The 27,524-nt window shown below is 40.7% G+C and overlaps 1 protein-coding gene across 1 annotated transcript in view; it reads right to left on the bottom strand.

Annotated features, from left to right (window-relative positions):
* PRKN (parkin RBR E3 ubiquitin protein ligase) overlaps positions 1-27,524 on the bottom strand; it is an 887,548-nt gene that overhangs the window by 321,371 nt on the left and 538,653 nt on the right. The window contains exon 7 of the mRNA XM_063124475.1: positions 2,242-2,378. Coding sequence (XP_062980545.1) covers positions 2,242-2,378 — 137 coding nt within the window. The remainder of the gene's footprint in view (positions 1-2,241; positions 2,379-27,524) is intronic.

Raw genomic sequence — 27,524 nt, 5'->3', positions numbered from 1 at the left:
TGACAATTCCTTTGTTGAGATAAGGTAGTCCTGGACTGCTATTAAATTAAAATGATAACGTTCTGTCATTTCTTTTTATCTATATACAGGATGATAATTCTAAACTGAAGTATTTCTAAGTTTTCCCTACAGTATGCAACAATGAATTGCCAAAGATCCATGCCAAAGATTTCTTCAAGTTTTCACCTTGAATTTCCTATCTTCATCAGCAAAATGTCGGGAAACTTACAGTTTCTACTTCAGAACCACTGTCTGTAGTTTCTACTACAGATAGTTGGGACTATCTTCAGTTTTCCCATTACTGCTCCAGAATGTTGACATTGGTACATTTCAACAGATTCTCATATGAAGTAAGGCCATAATTTAATTTTTAATTCCACAAGAGTAGTTACGTGGTAGTAGCAAAAAGATGACAAATTCTTCTCAGATATTTTAGTGGCAAAAACCTACTGTGTCAACTGGAGTGATGGCCAAACTAAACATGAGTAGACATGGGCCTCCCCCCACCTCAATTTTTCTTTTCTTTAATGAAAAGCAGCCTTGGATGACTGTAATTAGGAACTCAGTAGTAGCAGTGACTGCTTATCATTTTCTGAAAATCCTCACATCTATCTGAGTTCCCCATATCTTTTCCTCTGCAGGTGGAAAAGCAGCAGAGCAGGCTATTTTTTTTATTTTATTTTTTTAGAGGAGAACTGCAGGAGGGAAAAGGGTGAAGCAACACCTTTCGCTGCTCTTATTCCACTTCTAATCACACCTGGGAAAAGGGCTGCTTTTCATTAAAAAAAAAAACTACTGGGGAAAAGAGACATAGAACTCAGTGTCACTTCTACTAGGCCCTAACAGATGATAAACATGGGCTGAAGTATGCTAGAGGTTATATAATAAGTTGGGAACAAAACATAAAAGCAGTGCAAAATGTCATGGATTGCTGGAAAACCACAGGAGTGTGTCAATAAATACAATAAATCAATACTAATACCCTTACAAAGCACTCTATCAACTGAGAACATCAGCCAACTAAACAGAGCAAAAAGAACCCATACTAAAAGGAGAAGGAGCATTTCCATGAGAAGTACAATACATTGTCCCTTTGATGTCATGGAAGTAATTTCTCAATGCGCCCCAAACAACATAATAAGTGGTGTCTTGGACAAATAGTCCAGGACCATGTGGTGCCTGGAGAAGAAAATACAAATGGTAGTCACCGCCACAGTGGTGGTAATAATATTATAACAGCTGGATAATTAGCTATTTGCTGGCATGTACCATGTGGTTCCTTGGAAACTGCTACCTGAATAGGCAGTCTCTTTCTGCCCATTTGTAGGAATAGCTTTGCCTTGAATCCAAACTGTGGTCACCACTAACATAAGCCAAGGTAATCCAGAAGATGTTAAATATTAAACCCATCTTAGATGCAAAGCCCTTAAGGAATAGGCACATCTGTTGTTTAATAAATTAATTATCCTACAATGCAAAACAATGAAGAACAATTCCTACTTTCATGTTCATTGTAGAACAAAAGAAGGATAAAATGGTACTGTCCACAAATCTGAAATAGCAAGAAAGAAAAGTATCTTAACCGGCTGTTTCGTAAGGTTCTCTTTTCAGTTTGGGTAAAGATCGACTTCCTTATTTTCTGATCCACCAGAATGACTGTTTCAGAATTGTCAGCTTTTTGTTGCATCTAATCCACATTTCTTTCTACAGCCGAGCAGAAAGGATACCCTGCCTAACAAATACTTTGGGTGATCAGCCTTGCACTCAACACTGTGGTAATTAGCAGAGATATCTTCCTGAGCCAGGAAGGTTATTTGAAATTTCTGTTACGGTACTTTTCCTATTAGTGCTTGAAGATAGGCCAATGAAGTTAACAACTTATTTGATTCAAAAAAAGAGATGTGGAGGTCATTCAGTTTTTCTTTGCTTGCACTTTATAGCTATCATCACTGAACACTTGATGATGATGAAATACTAATGTGGAAAAATGTATGCATATGCTTATAAAAGAAATGCCTTTTAGAACTAAGTTCCCGTACTGCAAAGGCAGCAGCACACAGCTAGAAGGCTTTTGCTCAAACCAATAGGCAGTCCATAAAAAAAGAAATAAAATGCTACAGCAAATCATAATCCCATTAGTTTATATGAAACAAGTGTCAGGAATATATGTATTTTTAAGACAGTAATTTATTTCGGCTGTTTGTCAAGTAATCCAAGGGGGGAAAATACTGGACAACTTACCCACACATGGGAGGGAGTAGCCAAGGACAGGGTCATGGACAAACTGACGATTGTTCAGCATAGTCACGCAGTATAAATGAAAACAGTCCAGGCAAATGACATGGCGATGAATGCACTGGAATACCAACACAGGACTCCTAGAAAGAAAGAAAAAAGATGGTGAAGATGCACTATTTGTTATGCTGCTACTGCTGTTTCTATGTAAGGTTTATTTCATGCCAACAGTATTCCTTCTAGCCTTTGTATGGAACATATAAATGTCACAGCACCTGGCTAGAGGGCTTACATTCTAAGACCTGCTCCATCAGCAGATAATTGCATTTGATGCAGTAGACCAACTTTTTTAATGTTGAGAAAATAGCATGGATGGGCCTTATCACAAAATGGCTGCCATGGTGGAGGCCCATTCACAAAATGGTTCCCATGATGCGCTCAACTGTCACAAAACACCCATTACACATAAAGGCAAACTGGTGAGGCTGAAAGACAACTAATTTGCCCAAGGACACTACAAGACAGAGGGGGGTTCTCAACTCTTTTTTAAAAGGTACAGCCATAGCAAGCATAGGGGTAGAGTAATTGGGAAAGATGTATATGTTCCCACATGTTTTTCCTACATGTTTTAAAAACACAAGGTGCCTTGACTGGTGTCTTCCACACATTTTGTTTATTTTTATGTTATTAAAATACTTCTATACCACTATTAAAATCCCTAAGCAGTTCAAGGCTAATGTGTAGTTTTATCATTGTGATTGGTGAGTGGCAAGGGAACTGTCAGTAATCTGAAAGGAGGCTGCACAGTGGTGCGGCTTGGTGTGCTGCCATATAATGTGAAATAGCTAGCATTCTCAGGGGGAAGGTGGCCTCCTGAATTTTTCTTCCCTCCTTGCTAAGAAACCTATCAGCCACTCAAACCCTTTTCTTTGGAACCAGAGAGTATCTGCTAAGCCATTTCTGTATGCAGAGGGTCAAAATGATTCCATAATGGGACTGTGGAGTGTCCAATAACAGCCTTAACTTTGGGAGGAAGCCACTCAAATAAATAAATATTCCACACCTATGCTACTCAGAAGTCAGTATATAAGGTAAATTCCTAATTGCACTTAACGTGCAATTTCCACTATTTCTCTTTTGTGAAGGGAAATATTCTAATAACAACTGTGAAATTCTGCATAGCATTCACACTGGATAAATTCCTGCATTCAGAGTTCTGCAACATCCTCTCTTGCTGCTGAATGATAGCATCTAGTAAAGCAAATGAAAAATTCAGAAAGAAAGAAATCTAATGTAATACCCCTATAAATCCTGACGCAGCCTTATTAATGCCATCAAATGTACTACAGTTTCTATTGCCCATGATCACCCCAAATAATGCCTACAGTTCCTTAAAGATTTTGTAAAGTTGTCTATCTAATCCTTTGCAAATCATTTACAATCTTCCATTTAATCCCAAAGCACTAGATTGAAAATCTGAGAATGCAGGAGAGATATAACCGACACATGTGAAATATAATATTCCAGTGTACTGCATCTACTGTATACAAATGCATAACCTTCATTTAAAATATGCTTTAAGAGTCTCATACACTGTAGACGTCAAGGTAGTGTGTTGGTAGCTTTAAAATATAATCTCAGTGTTTTAAGGGATTTCTCCAACTAAAGCAGCTTACAAACTGAATTAAATAAAACCTCCCCATTACTAATCCGTATTAGTTGACCACTTGCTGTTCTGAATCTAACAAAACAAAACAAAAAAATTTAAGGGAAAGGCAGCGAGGACCTTTTTAAAGAACAACCAGGCACAAAATGTGGAGTTCTATTTTAAAAAACGTGCAGTTCTAAAACAAACAAATTTTTGTGTAGTTCAAAAATTCAAGTCAGATAGTATTATGTTGTATTATGTTGTATTGCAGGGTCTTGCTATTTACTGTGTTATCTGTACAGCACCATGTACATTGATGGTGCTATATAAATAAATAAATAATAATAATAATAATAATAATTACGTTTGCTGGTATAAAGTTGCATTATCTTCGATGATGTAAAGTGAGTAGTACAGGCTCCTCTAGGTCTCCAAGTTTCATTAAGTATACAAATTACTCCACAGACTCCACTACTGCTCTTCACAGAGTTCAACAAAGTTTCAAAGAGAAAGAAAAATATCCTATAACATCAGGATCCGTTCACTGACAGGTCTTGGGACAATGCTCCATGAAACATCTGTGTCTGAAAGTATCATCACAGCAGAGCATCATGACTGCAGTAATTAAAAAAAACAACCCTCCTTGAAGCTATTTAAAGATTCTGCCAAATACAACTAGAGATAGGGCAAAAATGTGCCTGGGCCCACGACGGCAGCAGATGCCCCTGCATCTAGTCCTCACAGTTCCGCCCTGACCTGCACCATTTGTCTCCCACTCCCACCCCCTCTGCCTTAATGCCGACCGCCATTAACACAGTGGCAGGAAATACGCAATTTCCCCAAGGCTAGGGAAATTGTGTATTTTCTCCCTCCACCTTTAGGCCCCCATCGGTGGTGGTAGGGGGGAAATTCCCCACCTCCACGCCAATTGTGGCCTTAAACGCCCTCTTAAAACCTTGGATTTTAAGATCAAGGCCCCAATTGGTGCGGAGGGTAGAGGAGGTAAATCATGCTTTCCGGGGCCACTAGAGAGTGTGGGATTCCCCCAGCCATGCTAATGCCATGCCAGGGGAGTTGCACACTTTCTCGAGGCCTTCAAAAGTGCACTTTGTCGAGCACTTGGCTGGGCCAGCCCCTGGAACAGGGCCAGCTGAGCAGCGCTGGGTGAACTCGTGGGGCAAGCACCCTGTGAGTTCTTTAGCCCCCTAAATACAACTCGCCAAAGCTCAGAGACAAAATTATGTGAGCTTCTTTCTAGATATGTTTGTCTGTATAAATACTGTAATCCAACATCATATGAGTATACTTTTGCTCAGGCAATAGTACTTCCCCCCCTCTCTCCTCCCCACTGACATCCCACAGAAATCTGTTACAGTGTAGCTTCAGACATGCTGGCTCTGTGTTCATGTGGATTTTATGCTATTGGATTTATTGGACATTGCCCTGGATTCTTGGCTCTGGAATCCATTTTTCCCCCCACAAAGCATGGCTGGGATAGCTGCCAGTAACAAAGAACCAGGCTCTGGACGCTGCATAGTAAAGACTTACGCATTGTACATGCTTGCATCTTGATTGAATTAAAGAAAGGGTCTCCCTGCGATCAGCAAACTCCAGTAAATGTCTACCCAGTTATCCTATCACCACCCAGCCAACTACCCACGAGGCCAGTAAAGCCCTAGCAGGGAAAAAGAGCCAATCCTGAAATTCCCCCACCTCCCTACATGTTCAATGAGATCAAAACCCAAGCACCTTCACACTAAGCACTCTTAATGACTCCTTTTGTTCTGAATATGGGGCTGGACTACACTGAATAGCTAGACAGATATAAAAGTAACCAAAGAAGCAGACAGCCTCCCCGCACCCTCTATTCAGTAGTCGGAACCAAACACTTGTCCCTTTTGTTTTGACCCAGCCTGGGTCCAGCCCTGTGAGCAATTGAATCTTTATATTCCTTCTGTGAAACACTATGGCCATAGCTAGACAGGCCGAAGTCCTGGGGCAATCCCTGGGATCGTCCCTGTGCATCCACAGGACGCACAGGGGATCCCAGGAGCAGGGAGGGATGGGGTGGGGTGGGGGATATGGGGAAATGATTTTAAACTTATAAAAAACCTCACCTTTTGCGCAAGACCGTTCGTGCGCTCTCCTTTAACCCCCCCAAAAATGGCGGCCATGACATTCTCTCCCTCCGAGGTTGTCGTGCTCCACATGTAAACAGAGGGGGAGATTTTGTGATAAAAACATCACGAGATCCTCACCCCTCCATCGCGCTAGACCCATAGGTCTAGCTGAGGCCTATAACTACCTTGTTGTTTGGACTGAACTGTGCAGGGATTTCCAGCCCTTACTGGCAGGCACTGGGCACACGACAACATGGCTGACCATTGCAGTGACTTCTCCATGCTTCACATAGAGGTATCCACTCCAGTGACTTGATCTCCAGGGCTCTCCTGCTGTCTGCTGATAATAGGAAGTGCTCAACAGACTCCCTATCAAGCTTTCCTCCTGTGCACACAACATGCAGAGCTTTACACAGGAAGGGACAAATCATGCCATGTGTTTGTTCAAAGAGGCACACCAAGCAAACAACATATCTACTGAGTAGCTTCAGCAGTGTTTTAAGAACACCCTGAATAAACAATGTTCTCAGTAGCGATGGGAATGGAGTCTACATGCCCCCACCTGTTTAAACAGACACACACAAACCATGTATCCTTTAGGTTTTTTAAAAAGGAAATTCTTCCAACACAACATCCATATATTGTACACACACACACACACACACACCACTCCTGAGAAACAGAAAGCTACAGATAATACCAGTCAGATATGCTTCTACAGAATCCTGACTAAACGGAGAAAGATATGAAGACTGATCTTGTTTAGATAAGAGCCCCACTGGGAAATAAATTGTTTGAGTATATCTCAAAATCTCATGACAGGTGTTATTAATGTATGAGAGTCAGTCCGGTGGCCAGGAATGCAAGAAGCTTTTTAGCATAAGGAATTATTTGCAGACACAATAGAGGATTGAGAGATACATCTTTCACTGCCTGCTTATGAAAACTTGGGCTGGTTTCTGCCCCTATTAGTCCACAGCCTTCAGTTGGGGGGGGGGGGGTGAGGGGAGAAACCCAGCAATCTAAGGCTAAGCAGAATGCTGCATCTATCAGTCTTTTCATTAAAAACAGGCAAGCTGGCATCACTATTCTGAACCACTTCAGATGTAGCTAAAGCCTGGAGATATTTGTAAAGAAAAAAAATGTGCTTGAACCTGTGAAAATCCCTGGGGTCATTTGTAGATGACGATTGGATTTTTCTCACCTCTCTATCAAATACCTTAAAAATAATAATAATAAAGAAGAGGGATATCTCTATATGGATGACTCTCAAGGATTACTTTCAATGAGGCAGAAATAGGCACATAGAGTTTGTTGCTGGGGAATAAATAAATATGCTACTGTTCATCCTTTGCCCATGAGGGCTATATTTATTATAAAATGCCCAAGAGTTTCCCATTAACACATTTTTTTATTAGTTTCAGCAATCTTCTTCTAGCTTCAAAAGCTTTCCATATAAGCACCATAAAATCGTTTTCAATTTTGGATGGATCTCTATACTTTTCCAAAACAATTTCATCTGTTAACATCCACAGGAGGTTACTAAGTATATTTCAAGATGAAAGACACACCACTGGAAATAAACCTGCAAATGAACAAATACATGGGATTAGCCAATTGCCCCCTTTGAAGTGTGTGTGGGGGAGGCTGAGTAGGAATTTTACTTGCCACGAATTTGCAGTTGTGCACAGGCTTTTTGCCTACTAGATACTGGAATTATGATGAGCAGAGGGCGAGTAAATTGGTAGATTAGATTGGATTGAAAGGGCTGTGCGGGAATTTGCACGATATTACAATAGGGATGGTGAGCACTCTGGCGCTATTTGGTGATTGGCATATCCAGAGGACCTGCTCCTCAGGGGCTGTGCAGCCCTTGTGTCAGGCTATGATTTGTCTTTGGGGACCTTCCTGCATCTTCAGAGCCATGCAGCACCAGGCAGGGGTGATGCAGGCCAGTCTCCCCACACTTTCAAAGTGTCCAATGAGAGAGGGGGCAGGTTTACCCGACTCCTGGCTTTGGAGAGTGGCTCATCCATAATGGCAGGCTAGGTTCCTGAAGAAAGAATCTAATAGATTACTGCACTTTCACATGCAGACCCAGGGAGGGGTGAATTTCCCTTGTTTAAATAAAGAGGCCCTAATTTATCCCAAGCTCTGATGTCTGTGTCTTTATTCCATGCTTTCTTCTCCACTCACAAATAAATCTGCAAATGAACAAATACATCCAAACACTGGAAAAGCAAGCTATGTTCGCACATATAACCTCAAAATCATATTTGTTATCACCAAGTTGTATATTTGGGCATACAACAGGGGACCCATTGTCATGTATTTTCTATAGAGAAACAGGACTCACGTAATAAGAGCTAAGTGAATACCATATTCCCATTATCCCAATTTCTATCACCACAGTAACTGTTCAGATAACCCCACTTCACACTACAGTGCTCAGCCTCGTGGTCTCTCTTTGTGATTGATCAGAGAAGTCAAAGTGCAAAACAATTGGTTTTATTATGCAAACTACAGTTACATCAGCAGTGCCTCAGGTTACAATTGGAATCCATAAACAGCCTTGAAGTCTCCAGGCAACTTGATACAGGAACAATTAGGTTACAAGGAACTCCTATTGGTTAATGTTAGATACACGGAACAAGCCCTGGCACCAACCTTCAACAACCTGATTGCCTGGTCAAGCCCCTCCCTTTTCAGAGAGACCTTCCCTGTGTGGCCAGCCCTTTGAAACACCTTAAAGTTGACATTGCTCCTTTCTCCTAGCCCAATATTTCACCTTGGGATCGCATATCCATAAATCCATAAATCCCACCTTCCTCTCCCTCCCTCCGACTCTGAATCACCCATGTTTGTTGGGGTGCTTCTGCAAAGGTGCTGGGCCCAGCCCCCACAGGCAGCTGCAGCTTGAACTCTCAGTGCTTTCCTTATTGACCAGGCTAGGCCCTACTTGTGCAAACACAATGCTGCTAACAGGATCACCTTTTAGTTCTCTGAGCTTTAAGGATGTTTCCTTGCTATATCTCCCCAAGATATAACCAAGAGTGTTTAACTTGACACATATTCAACATCATGTGAACCTTAAAAAAAAAAGTTAAAGCAAAGTAAATTTTAATACGATCGGTAATTTAATAAGTGCAAACATGTAGAAGTGTTTCCTGCAATTAGCTCCCAATAATTAACTGTTCCTCTGGGTGGTTCACAAAAATTACAATCTACAAATACAAGATAATAAAACATAATGTAAACATTTTAACACAAAATTTAAAACAAATTAATCAGCTAACAAAATTTCAATAAGATGTTTTCCCTTCAATTTTTCCTGTAGCTTCAGTGCCCTACCCCCAACACACACATCACAGGGCACAATCCCCACTATTTCAGAATGTAGAGAAAAGTCATATGACTAAATCTTCCTCAACATAAACAATTTCCTACATATGGAAATGTAGCACATTCAGTGACAAGGCTTGGTAAGAACCCTTCTCCCTGAGCTGTTAGGTTCCAAAAAGTAAGGAAGCTTTGCTGTAAATTGCCAGGATGCAGAACGCTGGTCAAAGCTTATTCTGCCACTGGTTTGGCTGTTGGCCAGTACAGAAATGTAATAAATAAATAACTTCCTTTCTAATTGCAGCATCATGGTGGCATGTATAAGTCAATGAGCCATCACAGACAGAACTGTCACGTCACCTGATGTCAATCACAATGGTTTTGAATGGAGTCAGTTCACACATTTAGGTTTAAAGTCATCAAAGTGATGCAAAATTAGTTGAGGTATATGCATGTGTGAACCACCCTGTAGCTGACACCACAATGCATGTCTCATGTATTTCAGCTGAGTTACTTCTCCAAAATGTACTTACATAGAATCAGAGTGCTAGAATAGTATTTGATTTCCAATAGCTATCCTGGCAATTACACCCCTGGCAACAGCATGCGGCAATAGGTCACGTTCCCCCACAGTGGTAGTGGCAGGAGGTCTTAGACTCATAGAATCATAGAATAGTAGAGTTCGAAGGGGCCTATAAGGCCATTGAGTCCAACCCCCTGCTCACTGCAGGAATCAGTGCCAGGCCTGCTCATCTGATAGGCAGAGAGTCAGTGAGCAAGTGGTCAGTGGCATCTACTGCTCCTCTTTTGCACCACTGCCAATGCCTGGACCAGAGCAAGAGACAGCTGAACAAGCAGGTTGCCATGGTGAAGAGGAGCAACTCCAGGGAGCTTTTGTTAGTGGGCCCCTACTGCGGTGTGGGCCCTGGGCACGTGCCCAGTTATGCCTATCTTTGACACAGGCCCTGTGTATGTGTGTGTAAGTGCGCACATACACACACTTCTCTGTGTAAGGAGGGACTTTATATTTGCAACGATCCTTGACATCCACCTCCAGGATTCCCAAAACTGTCCTCTAAGGGCAGCTCTAGTTTTCCCCACAGGAGTAAATGACAACCATTTTTCCCCCCTAAAAAAAAGAAAGTATAAAAATATATGTATGAACTTCACAGTGATGGGAACTAAATCTGCTCATTGCTCCTGGTAACATTGGTTACCCCAAAATATTGAGAATCAAAGCTGCTCCCATCTTATGCTGATTCTCAGTAATGCTGTAGTGTGACAGAATTATGAATGTGCTTATATTTTCCATCTTAACAAACAATGTTTATGTGTACAGTAAATACAGGGAATGACTGCATTTTCACCATGACAAACTGCTCTTCAAAGTTATTATCCAGAGATTTCCTCATGGGGGGTGGGGGGAACAGTAAGGAGCTTTTACCACACTTTGCCAAGTAAGCAAAGTATCATTCTCAGTTTTCCACTGATCAGATTCTCACTAAACCAAGTCAGGAGAAGAGAAATATCCACTTTTGAACAGGGTGCACCAGAAGTGAAGCAACTGTTGATATTCTCATATGAAAGCAAGTGAGTTAATTTGTGTAAGATAATAAATGCTGTTCTTACCAAAACAATAGTTTGCAAGTGCGACCACAAGAGAACAAGCTTAAGATGGTAATGAGAACTGCTTGTCAGACATTGTTTTCTATTCCAGTTACAATCATCGTTATGAGAATGAATTATTACTATACTGCTTTCGAGTCTTGTTACAGTCTATGCCAGAAGTACAAGGTAGAGAATGTTAATGTCTAGCACAATACCCTTTTGGATTTTATGTCCCATGCCCATTCCATCTCCTTCCTTACAGACCACCAATGCAAATTCCAAACATTTTGCAGAAGAATTAAAACCTCAGCACGCTCTCATTCATCGTCTATTAGGGGACAAAGGAAGGCCTACATTCTTTATTGTGGCTAACATAAGTACATCAGATCAGTGGTTTCCACAACCACAATATTGTTATGTAGATTTTTGACCTACTCCAGCAGTTTAGCCAGGCAGGTTATTTTTCAAAAAGGATGGTGATCCAAAACAGTTATTGTATTTGTTCATCTTCTGGAACACAGAGTAGGCCTCCAGTCTTGAAACTCCACTCCACATACACACACGTAGGCTAGGGTGACCATATGACCATATGTTTTTGGGGACAAATCCGGGAGGGGAAATCCGGATTTTTCCAATCTTCCCCAGCCAAAGAGCAGCTCTAATGGGAATTAACAAAAATGCTTATTACTCCATCATTTTAAAAGTTAAAGACATGAAACTTGGCACAATGGTAGCTCTTAGGCAGGGCTTTAGTCATACCAAATTTGAAACAGATCCGTTCATCCATTGATTTTTTAGGAGTTTTTTTTAAAATTGAGGTTTTAAAATTATTATTTTTAAAATTGTCATTCTTAAAGATAAAAGAGATGAAACTTGGCACCATGATAGGTTTTATGTAGAGCGTTAGCCATACCAAATTTGAAACAGATCTGTTTATCCATTGATTTTTTTAGGATTTTTAAAATATTTGAGGTTTTAAAATGGTCATTTTTAAAGATAAAGAGCTGAAAGTTGGCACCATGATAGCATTTAGGTAGAGCTTTTGCCATACCAAATTTGAAACATATCCGTTCATCTATTGATTTTTAAGAATTTTTTAAAATTTGAGGATTTAAAATTATTTTTTTTAAAAATGACATTTTTAAAGACAAAGGGCTGAAAGTTGGCACCATGATAGCTCTTAACAAGGACTTTAGCCATGCCAAGTTTGAATCAGATCTGTTTATCCATTTTTTTAAGGATTTTTTTAAAAGTTCAATGTTTTAAAATTATTATTTTTAAAAACTGCTGGAGCCATATCCTTCAAACTCTTGTTGTCAAACCTCCTCTTTGGCGTGTTGCACATTGAGCAGTTTCAGCCCTTCGTATTAAGGGGATCTCCAGTCTTTAGGTAAGAAGTCCTGGGCAAGCAGGGCACCTTTCCTGTTGCAGATTTGGTGTGCAGCCGGGTACCTGGAGCTCAGCAGAGGCAAGGCATCCACAAATCAAAATGTGGGAAAGGAGGGGCCAGTCAAAGCATCCCACAGGGCAAAACAGAGGCCTTTTTCTCAAATTTCCACATCATGGGCGATGAAGGGTCATCTTTAGAGGAAAAACTCTCATGACCAACAGTAAGGTGCCGGTCGAGAGAATCTCTTCTTTGCGGATGCCCTGTTGCTGCGAATGTTGGAACCTGACATATCATTGCTTTGCTTCGCTACCACTTCCCTTCCACTTCACTTTGTACACTTGTGAGCTAGGCTCTGACTGCACTGCTGGGATGCAATGCAGAACATTTGAAGTGCATACCAGAGAAAAATAGATTGATTTGTGGCTTTGGCTGGCTGGCATATCTCTTAGGCCATAGCTAGACCTAAGGTTTATCCCAGGATTGTCCTGGGGTCAAACCTGTTCATTAAGTGCCACACAGGGCATCCAGCGCTCAGGCAGGGATGAACCCAGGATGATTTTGGGATAAACCTTAGGTCTAGCTACGGCCTTAGAGACAGAGTTAGACTGAAGACGCAACTCAGAGATGGCTGTAGCTGAGCCCTGAGAGGCTGCTGTACCACATAGAGCCTTTTTAAGAGTGTCTCAGAGTCCAGTTTTGGTGCAGGCAGAGGCAGCTGGCAGTGGAGTTTTTTTAAAAAATACAAGAGTCACTGGATGCAACCAAGCTATAAGCTGTTGCCCTACCCCCGGCAACAGGGTACAAGTGCACAGCCTGGCTGGACTGTTGGGAGACTTTGGCAGAGAGATAAGGGGGTGGGGGATTATTTGAGGCTGGAAATGTTGGCAGGCTGGCATAAGGCAGAGAGAGGCTGAAGGCAACCCAGATGCACCTGTAGCTTGGCCCTGAGGCTGGCTTGCCACGCAGAGTGTTTTAAGAGTGCATCAAAGTTGTGCAGGAGGAGAGGAGGTGGAGGCGGCTGGTGGCAGAGGTTTATAAAGTATTGGGGAAAAGGCGGGAAATTAATAATAATAATAATAATAATAATAATAATAATAATAATAATAATGTAAGAGTCACCAGACATGACCAAGCAATAACCTGCAATAAGCAATATCCCAAGCCACAAGTGTGCAGCCTAGCTGGACCATTGGGAGACTTTGTGGGGGGCGAGAGAGAGAGAGAGAGAGAGAGAGAGAGAGAGAGAGAGAGAGAGAGAGAGAGAGATTGTTTGAGGCTGGAGGCTTTGGTTTGTCTGCAATGACTTAGAGTGAGAGACAACAGAGGCTGCACAGACAACCCAGAGACATCTATTGTAACTTAGCCCCATGGTGCTGGCATGAAACGCAGGGCATTAGGAAGAGGGTCTCAGAGTCGCATGTTTGTGCAGGAAGTAGACAGGAGTTCAAAGTCTGGATGTGCGAAGTGGTGCCAACACACAAGCCTTGAGAAGCTAATGTATATAAGTGAGAAGTGTGAATGGGCAAAGTAGTGTTCGCTGACACAACACCCACCCTAATATTAAAGTAAAGAAACTTGTGACAATTATACACAAGCTTTTTTAAAAAAATTGAAATTAAAAAAAGCCAGCCGGCCAGTAGCAAACCCTGTTAACAACAACAGCAGCTTGCAATGAGTGAAGATACAGTCAGAAAAGATATTTCAGGGAAGGGGAGAATGTATCACACAGAGTATAGCAAAAGCTTCAAAGTACAGCGAAAGCTACAAAAGTAGGAGTGAGTGAAGTTAATTTCAGATACATTGAATTGTTCTTTATTTCAGTGATTTTAACATTATGATGTTATGTAGAACAGATTTGTCTTAAATGTGTGCTGTAAAATCTGACATGTGACCAAGGCTATGTTCGGGTGGGCACGGTGCTGGACACTATGTTGGTGCTGGACACGCCCCCTTGGGGGGCCGACCATGTTGTCCTCATTTTTGGTTTCCAAAATATGGTCACCCTAACGTAGGCCTCCTTCAAGCCAACTTTCCCTGGTGATATCTCCAGTTTTTTAAGGTAAATATCTCCAGTTTTTTTTAATAAATGTGTCTGGAAACCTGCAGAGAGAAAAGCAGAGGGGCTGATATGGGATGTAGTGGGAAGTGGTGGCCAGGGCAAGAGTTAAGCACCTCCACTACCAACTGCCCCTTCCAAAAGCTCCCCTTACTATCTAGAACCTTATATGGAAGTCCAATGTTCTTCTAAAGAGCGCAGGATAGTGGCATTTTTAGTCTCCCCTATCTTTATCTTCAAAATTCTGTAGGTAGGAGGTTAGGCTATGAGACAGTGACTGGCCCCAGGCCACTCTGGAAATTTCATTACAGTATGAGGATCTGAACCCAGGCCTTCCTAATTGAACACTCTAGCTACTAAACCACACTGACTACTATCATAGACTAGCAGCAGAAAAGATGAAATGAAAGACCTGTAAGGTAGCTAATAATCACTTGGATTATAAACATCGGCAAACTTGCAAGAGAAGTTAGATTGAAAACCATGAGATAAACACACTTCCAAAGTTAGGATGAAAGTTTGAGACTTCAATCCTGCACACATTTATTGTGGATGCTTCGTTATGCAACCATAAATTGGCAACACACTGTCTGCTACTAATAGATGGGATCTATTCCTTCTTTCAGCAAAAAACTGGGTCTGCCTCTGATAGGGCAGACTCTACAAATACTCTAGTTATGCTACAATGTGACATCAGGATTGGCTCAAACAAATTAACTGCACTTCTATTTTGCTGATTCTGGCTGAATTGTGTCAAGTGCACCACTCAAATCCCAGGAATAGGGATTGGAGATATTCTATTCAATTTGCATGGCTGTTAAAAGATGCTCAGTAATTTATACAACTATTCACCTGGGACACAATCCAACCAACATTAAGTACTTCTAAGTTGAATTGATTTCAATGGGATGAGTTTAGCACATGCTTAAGTCCACTGCCAAAATCAATGGGATTTACAAGTGCTTAATTATTGTTGGATTGTGCCCCAGTTTATTTCAAGCTGAGGGTAAGGGCTTTTATATGCTCATTCATTCATTTTTAAATAGACATAAAAATACATTTCTTTGATTCCTTTGATTTCAAATTATTAAATACATGGTTCTTTCCATTTACATCTGTTTTAAAATCTTTGGAGCATGAGGTGCACAACAGTTCATTAAGTTTAATGATATTTACATTTGTAGGTGATACTAAATGAAATGCATTTTTCTTTTCAATTTGATTTGCAATTAAACATGGTTTATAATTATCACCTCTGAAACAAAGATGGAAGACAAATATATTGCTCTTATTATTTCTAAAATTATTTTCAGCAGAGTAAGAATCCAATTTCATTTCCTTAAATAAATCTGTAGGAGTTTATATTAGTTTTTAAACTTAGAGGGCATTTAGAGATTACTTTTGGAATAAGACTGCCCCCTTCAAAAACTAAATTTAATTTTTGAAAGGCATGGAAGGGTATGCTGTTTTTCAAAGTCCTACTTTGAAAAACAGCATACCCTTCCATGGTCTATCCTTTTAAGAATGTAAGAAGTGCAGACAAAGACCTATGCAATCTAGCATTCTCTCCCCAACCACAGCTGGATAGGTCAATCTCTTCTGATGTTCACAAACAGGGCATGAAAGTAATGACTACTCTATCTTTCTTGTCTCCAGCATCTGGAGTTAATTACATCCCTGCATGCATGGAAGTTCTTTAATGTGAATGCCTGGTCGCAAAACCTCTTTTATGGGCATATAAACTATATGACCACTTCCCCCAATACCAACTATTATGGGATTTAACATCAGCTGTGGAGGCTTTGCTTGCGGTGTTCTTGAAGAATGCGGCCCATGCATGTCAGGACCTTTTCGGTGGTGGCACCCTGGCTATGGAACTGTCTTCCAGCAGAGAACTAGCTGTCCCCTATGATGTTGTCATTTAGGAACTAGTTGAAGAGACTTATTTATTGTGCAGGCTTTCAGAGTATAGGCGAATGTTTTATTTATTTATTTATTTATTTATTTATTACATTTTTATACCGCCCAATAGCCGAAGCTCTCTGGGCGGTTCACAAAAATTAAAACCATAATAAAACAACCAACAGGTTAAAAGCACAAATACAAAATACAGTATAAAAAGCACAAATGCTCTATTAGTTAGTATTATTATTATTATTATTATTATTATTGATTGTGTTGATGGTTTCACTGTATTTTATTACATATTTTTGATTTTAGAGTCACAATTTTAATTTTGTTGATGTGATGTATCATGTTTTACATAGCTTGTTAGCCACTCTGGGCCTTTTGTGAGGAAAGGCATGATATAAATAAAATAAATAAAATAATCTGACTACCTAACCAAACGGTCATTTGTTTGATTAGTATCTTCACTATTTAGGTCAATTCTCTTGTTTCTTTGAGATGTTAAGTGTTAACCATTAAAAACACTGGAAGACAATATTCAAGGCGTAGAACCAGCACAGTGCAAGCAAGAATTCCATGTAGCAATGTCAGCTGCGGTCCTGCCACCCCCACCCCCACCCCCACATACCACCCAAACCTAGATTCCTGCAAACGTGGCTTGTGGGGGGGGGATATCTAGGGGACCTGGTTGGCCAGGCTCCACAAAATCGTGAAATTTAAATTATTTTCTCAGCTCTCCATAGGACTGGCTCATAACGTTGATTTGGGCTCCTAGAAGCTTGAACTATCTTTCCACCGTCAACTGTAAATAGCTTTGCACAGCACTGCAAGCCACATTCTGACTCAGGGGCAATTGACAGCACAGCAGTGTCATTAGTTATGCTCTTGCACTGATGCTTGGTTCGCAGCTGTCTCCTATGAGCAGCTGGGCCAATGCAGCAGCTCATAGGGTGTCCGGTCTATAGTCTATACATTTTAATTATATAGCAGCACAATGATTATGTTACCCCTTCGTATGGTAATCAATAGTACAATTATCCTCCTGCCTGTTATTTCTGCTGCCTCCCCCCAAAGAAAAGCTATCAGAAGGCAGCAGATTGCCTTCCCTTTCAGACTCTGCTTGGTCTATTAAAAATGGTGAGAAGTCAATGACATTTCCTCTGTCTCTTACCATCAAGAAACAGTAGCCTTCAAGCATCTTAAATCACCAAACCACAAGTAATCATTTGAGCACTGAAGCAGCACAGGCTTTATAAATAGTGCCTACATAGGATTCCAGTGTTCTTCAGCAAAGGACCTTGTCTCTGTGAGCTGCCCTCATGACTGACGGGCTTGTAACAAGGGGTGAGGCTTATCAGATGAGAAGCAAAACTGTGAGTATTCAGGACACATCGCCAAGTGCATATGACATGTCAGCTGCTTACATACCCTCTAATTCTGCCTCACGTATTCTTTTTGAAGTCAAACATGAAGTGACAGAAGTGCAGAACTATCTATGTCCCACACTCTGGGAACACAACTGTTCAACAACAACAACACCCCTCTGCCTTAACTTGTCATCTGACAGGGTGGTGGTTGTTTGTAAGACTTCTACTGAGTTGCCCCGATTTTACATAATATCTGCAAGGTATTACAATAAATATTTTGTAAAACAAAGTGGCATACTCTGCATTGTAAATAATGCTGCATTGTGCACTCTCAAGACTCCTTACCTTCTTGTGTCCGCTCAACAACTTTACACTCTACAGGGCGTTGTAGAAATAGAATAAAAAAAAATAGCAGAAAGCATTTCTCAAACACAAAACACTCTAAAAATATAATAATAAACTATGCTCTCTTTTCCACAGGTACGCCTCTGCATTTGGCAGCAAAATATTAAATGCTTCAATAACGTCATATGTGTCGAATGAAGTTCTAGTTGCTGGGAATGCAATTTCCCTTCCAGCTGCAAAGACCCTCCATTTCCTTTGTGTAGTACCGTACTACTCTATTCAAACTGCCCATTATGATCAGAAGTGGGTTCCTTGTGTTGTCTTGCATTAGAGAATATTCTTACAAACTTCGTGGAAGAACAAAACCATCACCTAAGAGTTATGTAGAAAATTCCTGGACTGGTCTAAATATATCATAAATGGGGAAGCTATTTTAAATTATTGATTACAAAAATAGAGTAGCTGCTGGGCATTTCAAGTCAAGGGGCTAGGTAAATATTTGTTTTTAAAAAGTTGAAGCGAGTTCCTGTTGCCTTTGAATATTTTAAAACATTTGCCAAGAGCCCCCACCCTCCACCCCAAAAGACAAGGATTTTGCCCCATTACTAATCACTGAAAAATTACAGGAGAAATGCTTCAGCCCAGCACGAAGTGTTACATTTCTGCAATCCCAGGAAATATATCTATATCTATAATTATGGGGGATTTATTTAGCTGCATGGCCCACACCAGAAATCTATAGAGAAGACCAGTTAAATCTGTTCTTTTTTATTTACTTAATTGGGAAATATGACATACGTAAACAGATTTTTGAAATGTCTCTCCTAATTTCCATGCCTTCTAGACGCTTGTATGGCCCACAGTTCTGGCACTGCCTATCTTTAAAAAAATAAATAAAATTATATTGTGCTTCCACTGGCATCTCTTTGCAAGGAAGTGGTCTAACCAGATGCTTAAAATGTTAGGCTGATCTGTAACGTAAGTAGGTACTCAAGTTTTTTCTGTTTGCTTTACTTATCCTGATATACCGTATTTCTTCTATTGTAAGACGCCATCGATTGTAAGATGCACACTAATTTCAGCACCACCAACATAAAAAAAAACCACTAAGACACACCCGTGATTCTAAGACGCACCCCATTTTTAGAGATGTTTATACGTGGAAAAAAGTGTGTCTTAGAATCGAAGAAATAGTTGTTTTTTATACTTTCTATTTTATCATGTTGTAATTTTACAGGATAACGTTTGTTAACCACCTTCAGAGCTTAATGCAGAAAGGTGGGAGAAAAATGTAATAAATGAATACATTGTGGCACCCTGCCTGTGGAATGCCCTCCCACTGGAGGCCCGACTGGCACCGGCATCATTTCAGCACCAGGTTAAGACACGGCTTTTTAACAAAACCTTTGATGGCTAAATCCACCAGCCTGCACACCATCTTGTTTTAATTGGATTTTACTGTTTTTAAATTTTGTATTGGGTTTAACATATAAATAGTTTAATTTGTTTTAGAATTGTATTTTTATTGTTCTATTTTATATGATTCTATCTGTACGCTGCCCTGAGAGCCTTCTGATAAAGGGTGGGATATAAATGTTTTAATAAATACATACATACATACATACATACATGCTGTGGTTTGTTTGCTTGCTCCCCTTGTTCCTTACTATTCTTATATCAGGGTGGGGAAGCTGTGGACCTCTAGATGATGGATTCCATCTCCATCAGTCCCAGCCAATATATCCAATAGTCAGAGATAATGGGAGTTGTAGGCCGAAACCATCTGGAGGGCCACAGGTTCCCCACCCTCTGTCCTACACAAATCTATGCCTATAAGCAGAATTGTAAATCACAAACATGAATGCTAGAGGTCCATCCTGAGAGAGAATAGAATTCTACAAAATAAATAAATATATAAATAAAATAAAGGGGTCTGAAAATACCACATGATTCTGGGCTGGATACTTAAATTTAGGGTATAGAGTCTGCAGTAAAAAAAATTACTTGGTTGCCTTATTATTGTTTTGGGAGGAAGGCAAACTTTGAGACTACTAGAGGCATTCAAGAAGCAGCTGGACAGGCATCTGTCAGGTATGCTTTAAGGTGGATTCCGGCATTGAGCAGGGGGTTGGACTTGATGGCCTTGTAGGCCCCTTCCAACTCTACTATTGTATGATTCTATGATTCCACATTTGCGCCAGCAGTAAATGACATATCCACTCTAAAATGGGGGAAATACATTAAAAAGTAATAAAATAATGCACCGATGAATGTCAAGAGACTGCCATATTGAACACAGTCAGACTGCTTAAATCCCAACGTAGAAGGGAATGCAACAGGCAAGCCAAGCACAACCCTATCGGTAAGGTAATCCACCCCAGAGGCTTCAACTGCCTACCTGTAGGGCAGGTGTAGGGCAGGTGTGAGGCCTCTCTCAGCCTCAGAGCTGCATTCACTTTCAGAGAAGCTACTGAGGGCCACACATTCCAGTGGGAGGCAGAGGAAAAACGGGTGAGACCAAGGGCTTAACGCTTAGGCAGTCGCTCACTGAACACCATCATTGCTTTCCCTTCACACTGAACATTGCTCCTAAGAGGCACAACACACACTCTCATTCACTGCTGCTTAGACCTTTAAGCCATTTTCTTCAAGTTACTAAAGCACCCTCTTTTCATGTTTGCTCTAGTTATTTATACAGACACCTTTTATAGTAAAAGGTCATTCATTTTATGAGTCATAGATATTTCAAAGGCAGAAAGCCTATCTATGATTGTCAGGACTGACATTCCTTTTCTTCTGTGAGAAGAAAACACCTTCAGATATGTCAACAGGGTGACCATGCACTAGTGCCATTTTTAAAAAATAAAAAAGTCAATGCCACGTTACTATAATTTTATGATGAGATTATTAAACCTTCAGATCTTAGCTGAAGATATTAGTACTTAAAGCAATTTGAAACCACATAAAAGGGAACCAATATGGTAACAATTTAATATAGAACTATCAGGGCAACATGATGTTACTTTGTGTAATAGTCCTGAGATTTTTTTTTTAATCTAAAGGCTAGAGAGGCTTAATTCATATTTCTAAGGATTGAAAAATCAGTACTTTGAATATTGAAACCCAGACTCTGTTTGACTGTTTACATACAGGGTCATACAACCAAGAATAATTTCAGCAAACAGAAAGCGACAGACTCTTTTCCTTTCCACAAGGCCAAAAAGGCTTGCGGGGCTCCTTTGTGCCCTTGTTTAATCTGTGACACTGCAATTAGAATTTGTCACTCTAGGAGCTACATCTGATGCTGCAGCCTGAAGCGGAGCTGAACCAAAATAAACAATCTGCTCCATTCTGCTTAGACTAATGCGACAGTGATGCAAGCTCTAGAACAACAGAAACTGCAAAATGGGATGCTGCACTCCTCTTTGACATGTGTTTATGTACACACACACACACTGACTGACTTGTGGATCAAGAAAAAAAATCACATTCCTAATGTTCATATGAGATCGGAGATCACCATTCTTAGTTGTTGTTTTAAACTATATGGTTTGGGACTTGCATATCTTATGGAGTTACCATGTTCCAGTCTCTCCCTGCATTATACCTCCTTGCTTTTTATATCCTTAGACATAGCACTGCTGGCGGTGTGATCTTAGAGCATTACAATCAAAGGCATTCCTATGCACTTAAATAGATCATAGAATCATAGAATAGTAGAGTTGGTAGGGGCCTATAAGGCCATCAAGTCTGACCCCCTGCTCAATGCAGGAATCCACCCGAAAGCATACCTGACAGATGGTTGTCCAGCTGCCTCTTGAAGGCCTCTAGTGTGAGAGAGCCCACAACCTCCCCAGGTAACTGGTTCCATTGTCGTATTGCTCTAACAGTCAGGACGTTTTTCCTGATGTCCAGCCAGAATCTGGCTTCCTGTAACTTGAGCCCATTATTCCGTGTCCTGCACTCTGGGATGATCGAGAAGAGATCCTGGCCCTCCTCTGTGTGACAACCATTTAAGTATTTGAAGAGTGCTTCAGATACTTAAAAGGTTTGGGGCCTAATCTTTCCATTGACATCATTGGATGGTTCCCACCCAACTTAATTCCCATGTTGAAGGGAACTTTTGGTGGCTCATAATACACAGGAAAGGGAGGATAACCCTTCTTTCACCAACTGTTTCCCCTAGAAATCTACCCCCCTGCATGGCAGCTAACTTTAGGAAAAATATCCCACTGGTACCAATGGAAATATTTTTTCCCCCAAGCTTGTCATGTGCGGTGGGGGATTGGGGGGTTGTAGCATGTACGGTAGGGGTAAACCTTTCCCTCCAGTTGCAATCACTCTCGAAAATTGCCCCCTGCACGGCAATTAAGCTCAGAAATTTTTTTTCCCCATTACTACCGATGAACTTTTAGGTTTCTGGGGAAAACTTCCAGGGCAGAGAACCCATGGGCCCATGCTTATGAACACTCCTTGTTATAATAGAATCACCAAGGCACTGAATAGGATCTGTTGGATTGATCATGTGGTTATTACAGTTCAGTTTTATTATTTGTATTTCAGTTTTATTGCTTCCACAGCGCTTGTGCTGTTTTTTGTTTTTTTTTTGTATTGCTCTTCAACTGTAAGCAACTTTGATTTTCTTTTAACAAAGGTAGGCTAGGAGAAATCTTTTTCTGTGGGTGGAATCAACACTATTAATAATGAAGTTTCATTTTTGTTTCCATAGCCTTGCTGGCTGTTTCCACCAAAGTTTCCAGGGCTTTAGTAGAAACTAAGAAGAGTGCCTTTGAACGTGTGCAAAGAACCTTACCCTCATTACCAAGTAATGACTAGCCTCAACATGTCTTCGATAATGGGGAACATCTTCCATGTCAGAGGGTGTGTGTTTATCAGGCCTGAGCTCCAAGATATCTAAATTTTGAAATCTTGGCTTGCATAAACCATAAACAGAAACACAAGGATAGTTCTCCTGTCTTCACAAAACCTTTGTGTGCCCTTACAGGCCAAGACTACAACTCTAAGCATAGTTACCAGGAACCATATTCTACTGAACTCAATGGGAATTACATCTGAGTAAACATGCATAGGATTGGGGATGCAAAGCTTAAATTGGACACATACTTATTGCAAGAATTTATAGACGTTGTTAATGTGAATAAGCACATTTAGAACATGTCTACAAGAGCAAAGACAAACACTACAAGTCATCCCAAAGCTCCTATCCCTATTTTTATTTTGCACATTCATTTGACTTGCTAGTCAACAACTCTCACACATCCTCATTGCACTGACCTAAGTGGGGATGAGGAGAAAATAATGTCCATCCACATTATGGAGTTCCCTACACTGTGGTTACTGTATAGCCACATAGACCTCCAAATCTTCAGAGGATAGTTATGAATGTTGCATATTCATCAAGCAGCATCACACAACCGGGCAAACATTTATACCAACATTTTGTGTTGAAATACCACATTATCTCCTTCTCAGACATCAAGTCCTTGGAGTCCTGCCAGTCCTGCACCATTTACTCCATTTACAAATACAGACTAAGTTATGGAAACAATCATGTAAAAACAAGAACAACAACTCTGGTTTATACCTTTCATCTTTGTTTACTACCACTGAATGAGGCAGGGAATAGCTGCCTTACATAGTTCAGCCCATAGTTCTATGATCAAACACACTTTCTTGCATTTATCCAGTTTCTCCACTTTATTTCCCCCAATTTCTACAAACCAAGCACTGGAACTAGCCAAGTGGCCTGATATGGAAAGGGGGAGGGAAAGAGATGGGCTACAACTTGACACAAATGAAGAATAAAATAAATGATAACTGATGAGTAATGGGCACTGGGGCTGTGCTCCTGGCTCCTTTTCCCCCACCTCCACTCCAGCATCAGGCATGTTACCTGGCCCCATCTACAGACGTCCAAAATAACATGTAGTTCTCTGCACGTAGGGATGGGTGAATCAGTCAGTTTTGCTTTCTCTACATTTGATGATGGCTGAAGTGGCAACACCAAAATTCTGTACCTGCAATACCCTGCCTGTGACCTCAAGCCTCACCTGCAAAATCACTCTTTATTAGAAAGATGGTGTCTTTTCTATTGGAAAAGTCAACCTTTTGGCACATGACTCTGCCCTTTCTTCCCACAGCCATACTGACTACAGCATGATATCCAATGTTAAAAACATATCTGGAAAACTGCTAATATCAATTTGCATTTGTTTGCCTTTTTTTTTTTTTACCCTTAGGCTGCCACGCTTTTCTGCTTCTATCATTTTGACAGCCAGAAGCTAGAGGTTTACTTTCGTCCCTTGTGCTTCATACTGAATGTGTATCAGACACAAGGCAAGCAGGACAGAGCTCTGAACTGTCAGTTTGACTATATCATGGGAACAGAGGAGAGGAGAGGCAGCCCATATGAATCTCAAGCTGATGGGTTTTATTGTGATATAGCTTCCCTCCACCCCTTCTCTGTGTCATTATAGTGAAGGTGTCAGTTTGGGAATACTCTTGATTCCAGTGTCAAACGAAGGGCTGATTCTCACATCATTTTCAGAAAGACACAAGAAAAGTGCTCAAGACTCATATCTTTGCCTAAAGATAATAAGAAATTGTAATGTCAGAACAACAACACTCATAGCTCCTTTGGAAAGGATGTAATACTAAGGGGGCACTCTGGAAGAGTCTTTTTAGGGCTACCATCTATTTCAAGCATGCTTTTTCTCATATACATTAATTTTATCACAGAAATAAATCATGTACCCAGTAATATGTCAATGGCAACAGGTGTCCTATTCAATACATGCCTCATCAGACACATGTCAAAAAGACAATCACTCACCATGCAAACATAATAGGGATGTATGCTTTGGAGACACATACTGTGGGAAGATTGCATCTCTTTAAGATGGCCATGCATGTTATCTATATTATAATGTAGGGCCTGTTCAGATGACAAGCTAAGCCATTGTTAGGCTGCTAATCCTTTTGCAGCAAATATTTAGTGGGCATGTTTAAATCGTGCTTATGTAGCCACCTTAGTTAGGAATGGTTCACACAACATGCGAAGCCATAAAGTTTAGCTCAAAATGCTTAACCGCTGTGGCTTAGCATGTCATCTGAACAGGGCTCCTGCATTCTATCATTATAAAGCCTGAAAAGCCTATTCATCATATATGTAGGAAAATTTGGCAAGGAGAATTTACCTAGTGAGGAGTATAATCTCACAATATTTTAGAAAATGTGTGTAAAGAACAACTGAATATCTGAGTTTTCGCACTTTACAAATTTAGCATGAAAAGGTAGTTGTCCCATTTTTGCAATTGCTTTTGTGCCCCTATCCAAAAACTGATGTCATATTTCTCCTTTTAGCAGTGTAGAACAGATTATGTGGTGGGAATTTAAGGTTATGTGCATGATGTGACTCTAACTGGTTGGGTGAAAATCTGTTATGTATTAATCTTATAAAGTTCCCAAGTTCCCACTGAACACTAGTCATGTAACTAACTGCAACTCATGTTTGGCAGATTGACGCTTCCCTGGTGGAACTTGCTTTCCTCAAGAAAAACGGCTCTTGCTGGAGTGAGCAAGCCCCAGCAGTTTTTATGTGTAGCAGTGGGGAAGGGTGCTACTTCAAAGGTGGGATTTTGAGTGTGGTATGCGGCTGCATTTGTTTGCACATGGTGTACTCCTGTGGGTGAGTGACGCGTTCCTCCAAGTGGCTGCACGTGTTTGCCTATGGTGTGCTTCTTTTTGTTGCTGCATACATTAGAGTATGGCATGCATCTATGTGTATTTGTGTAGGTTTGCCTATGGCATGCTACGGCATGTGGGAAGAGGAGCTAGTCCTGGTGGATCCCAATTTCCCCCAGCATAGCACAGGTTGCTGAAACGAAGTAAAAGGTTTAGGGAGGGAATTGAGTCAGGATTCCTGAACTCGCTAGAGGGATAGGAGGAACGTTCCTTTTCAAGTGAACGATGGATTTTCTTTTTCTAAAGGCAGCCTGTGATTGGGCTCAGTAAACCCCAGCAGGTGTAGAATAAAGGTTATACAGGTAGTCCAACCTGTTAACCTGTTAGCCTAAGCCACTCCTTCTCAGCACTACACCCTATAAATGTGCTACATTGTATAGTTGAACTGCTGGATAAATTATGAAGATAATCATAAAAACAGGATTAATATGGGGACAATAATAAAAACAACCGTACAGTTTGATATAAACGTACAGAGAAAATAGATCACAATGCCTTAGCGTGCAGTATAAATGCTACAGTTTATAGAGCCATTTTTATTTTGTCTGCACTCCCCTCCAGAGGATTCTTATAATTCAGTGAATTTCATTTTCAAGCACAAGGAAATTCTAGAATTAAAACTAGGAAGTGAGGCAAGGAGGACTAATTAGGAAGCTGGCCCCGAAGAAACCTCACAGCTGTGGATGTGAGGAGGGGCTACTTGCTCGTTGGTGGAGGAAGATAAGAGTACTAGGAAGACTGGTAAAGGGACAGGGTGGCTACAGGAATGAGAAGAAATGGTCTGAGAAAGAGAGACCTGAGGAAACAATTGGTGGTGGAGAAGTGGAGTCGGAGAAAGGAGATGCCAAGGAGAAGGTAGGTCTCGGGCAAGACAGCACAGCAGGACTGGGGCTGTGCTAGACTGGCAGGGAGGAAGTGGACAGGCAAGAGAGGGCTGGTGGACTGGGCACCAGGGCATGCAAAGGTAAGAAGACACTGGCCCCATTCAGAAGACACCTTAAACCACGGCTTTAACCATGGTGAATAAAGCAAAAAGCCTTATTCACCATGGTTACACCATGGTTTAAGGTATCTTCGGAACACAGCCTGGTTAACCACCATGGTTAAAGCCATGGTTTAAGGTGACTTCTCAGCGGGCCCATAGGACCGTGAGGCCTTCGCTTTAGACCATTTTATTTATTTATTTATTTATTTATTACATTTTTATACCGCCCAATAGCCGAAGCTCTCTGACCATGACAGCAAAATTCCGCCAGCTGCGCTTCTGCTCACTGCGGCTTGACAACCTCTAGTGGACAGCAATGGCCAAAAGGGGTGGAAGAGTCTGATTTGAATGTATACTTTTCAACTAACAAGCTAATTCTATGGCTGCAGGCTTCTAATAAGATCAGCGTGTACTACAATTCTAACATTATGTTTCCAGGTTGGGATGGAAGGATCCATTTGTCTTGGTCTTGTGAGATTTTTTTTAAAAAAGTCAAGCTCATTCTGTCTTGTTTCAGCATGAGCATGAGAAGTTCTTTTCTTAAAAAAAAATCTCTATGGAAATTCATAGACATTTTATATACTGTATGCATGAATGTATACATTACTGCATTTTTAGATTACATGTTTTTGATGCATGCACTACTTGACTGAAGTATGTCTGTGTGCATTTTTCAAACATGTTGTTGAATGCATTTTTATTTTGTTTTGCAGAATGCAATATTTCCAACAGCAAATAGTGTTAGGGTCCAGAAAGTGT

The sequence above is a fragment of the Elgaria multicarinata genome, chromosome 4 (genome assembly GCF_023053635.1).
Source record: "Elgaria multicarinata webbii isolate HBS135686 ecotype San Diego chromosome 4, rElgMul1.1.pri, whole genome shotgun sequence".
In the NCBI taxonomy this organism is placed as follows: domain Eukaryota; kingdom Metazoa; phylum Chordata; class Lepidosauria; order Squamata; family Anguidae; genus Elgaria; species Elgaria multicarinata.
This window is presented reverse-complemented; position numbering and strand designations above follow the sequence as displayed.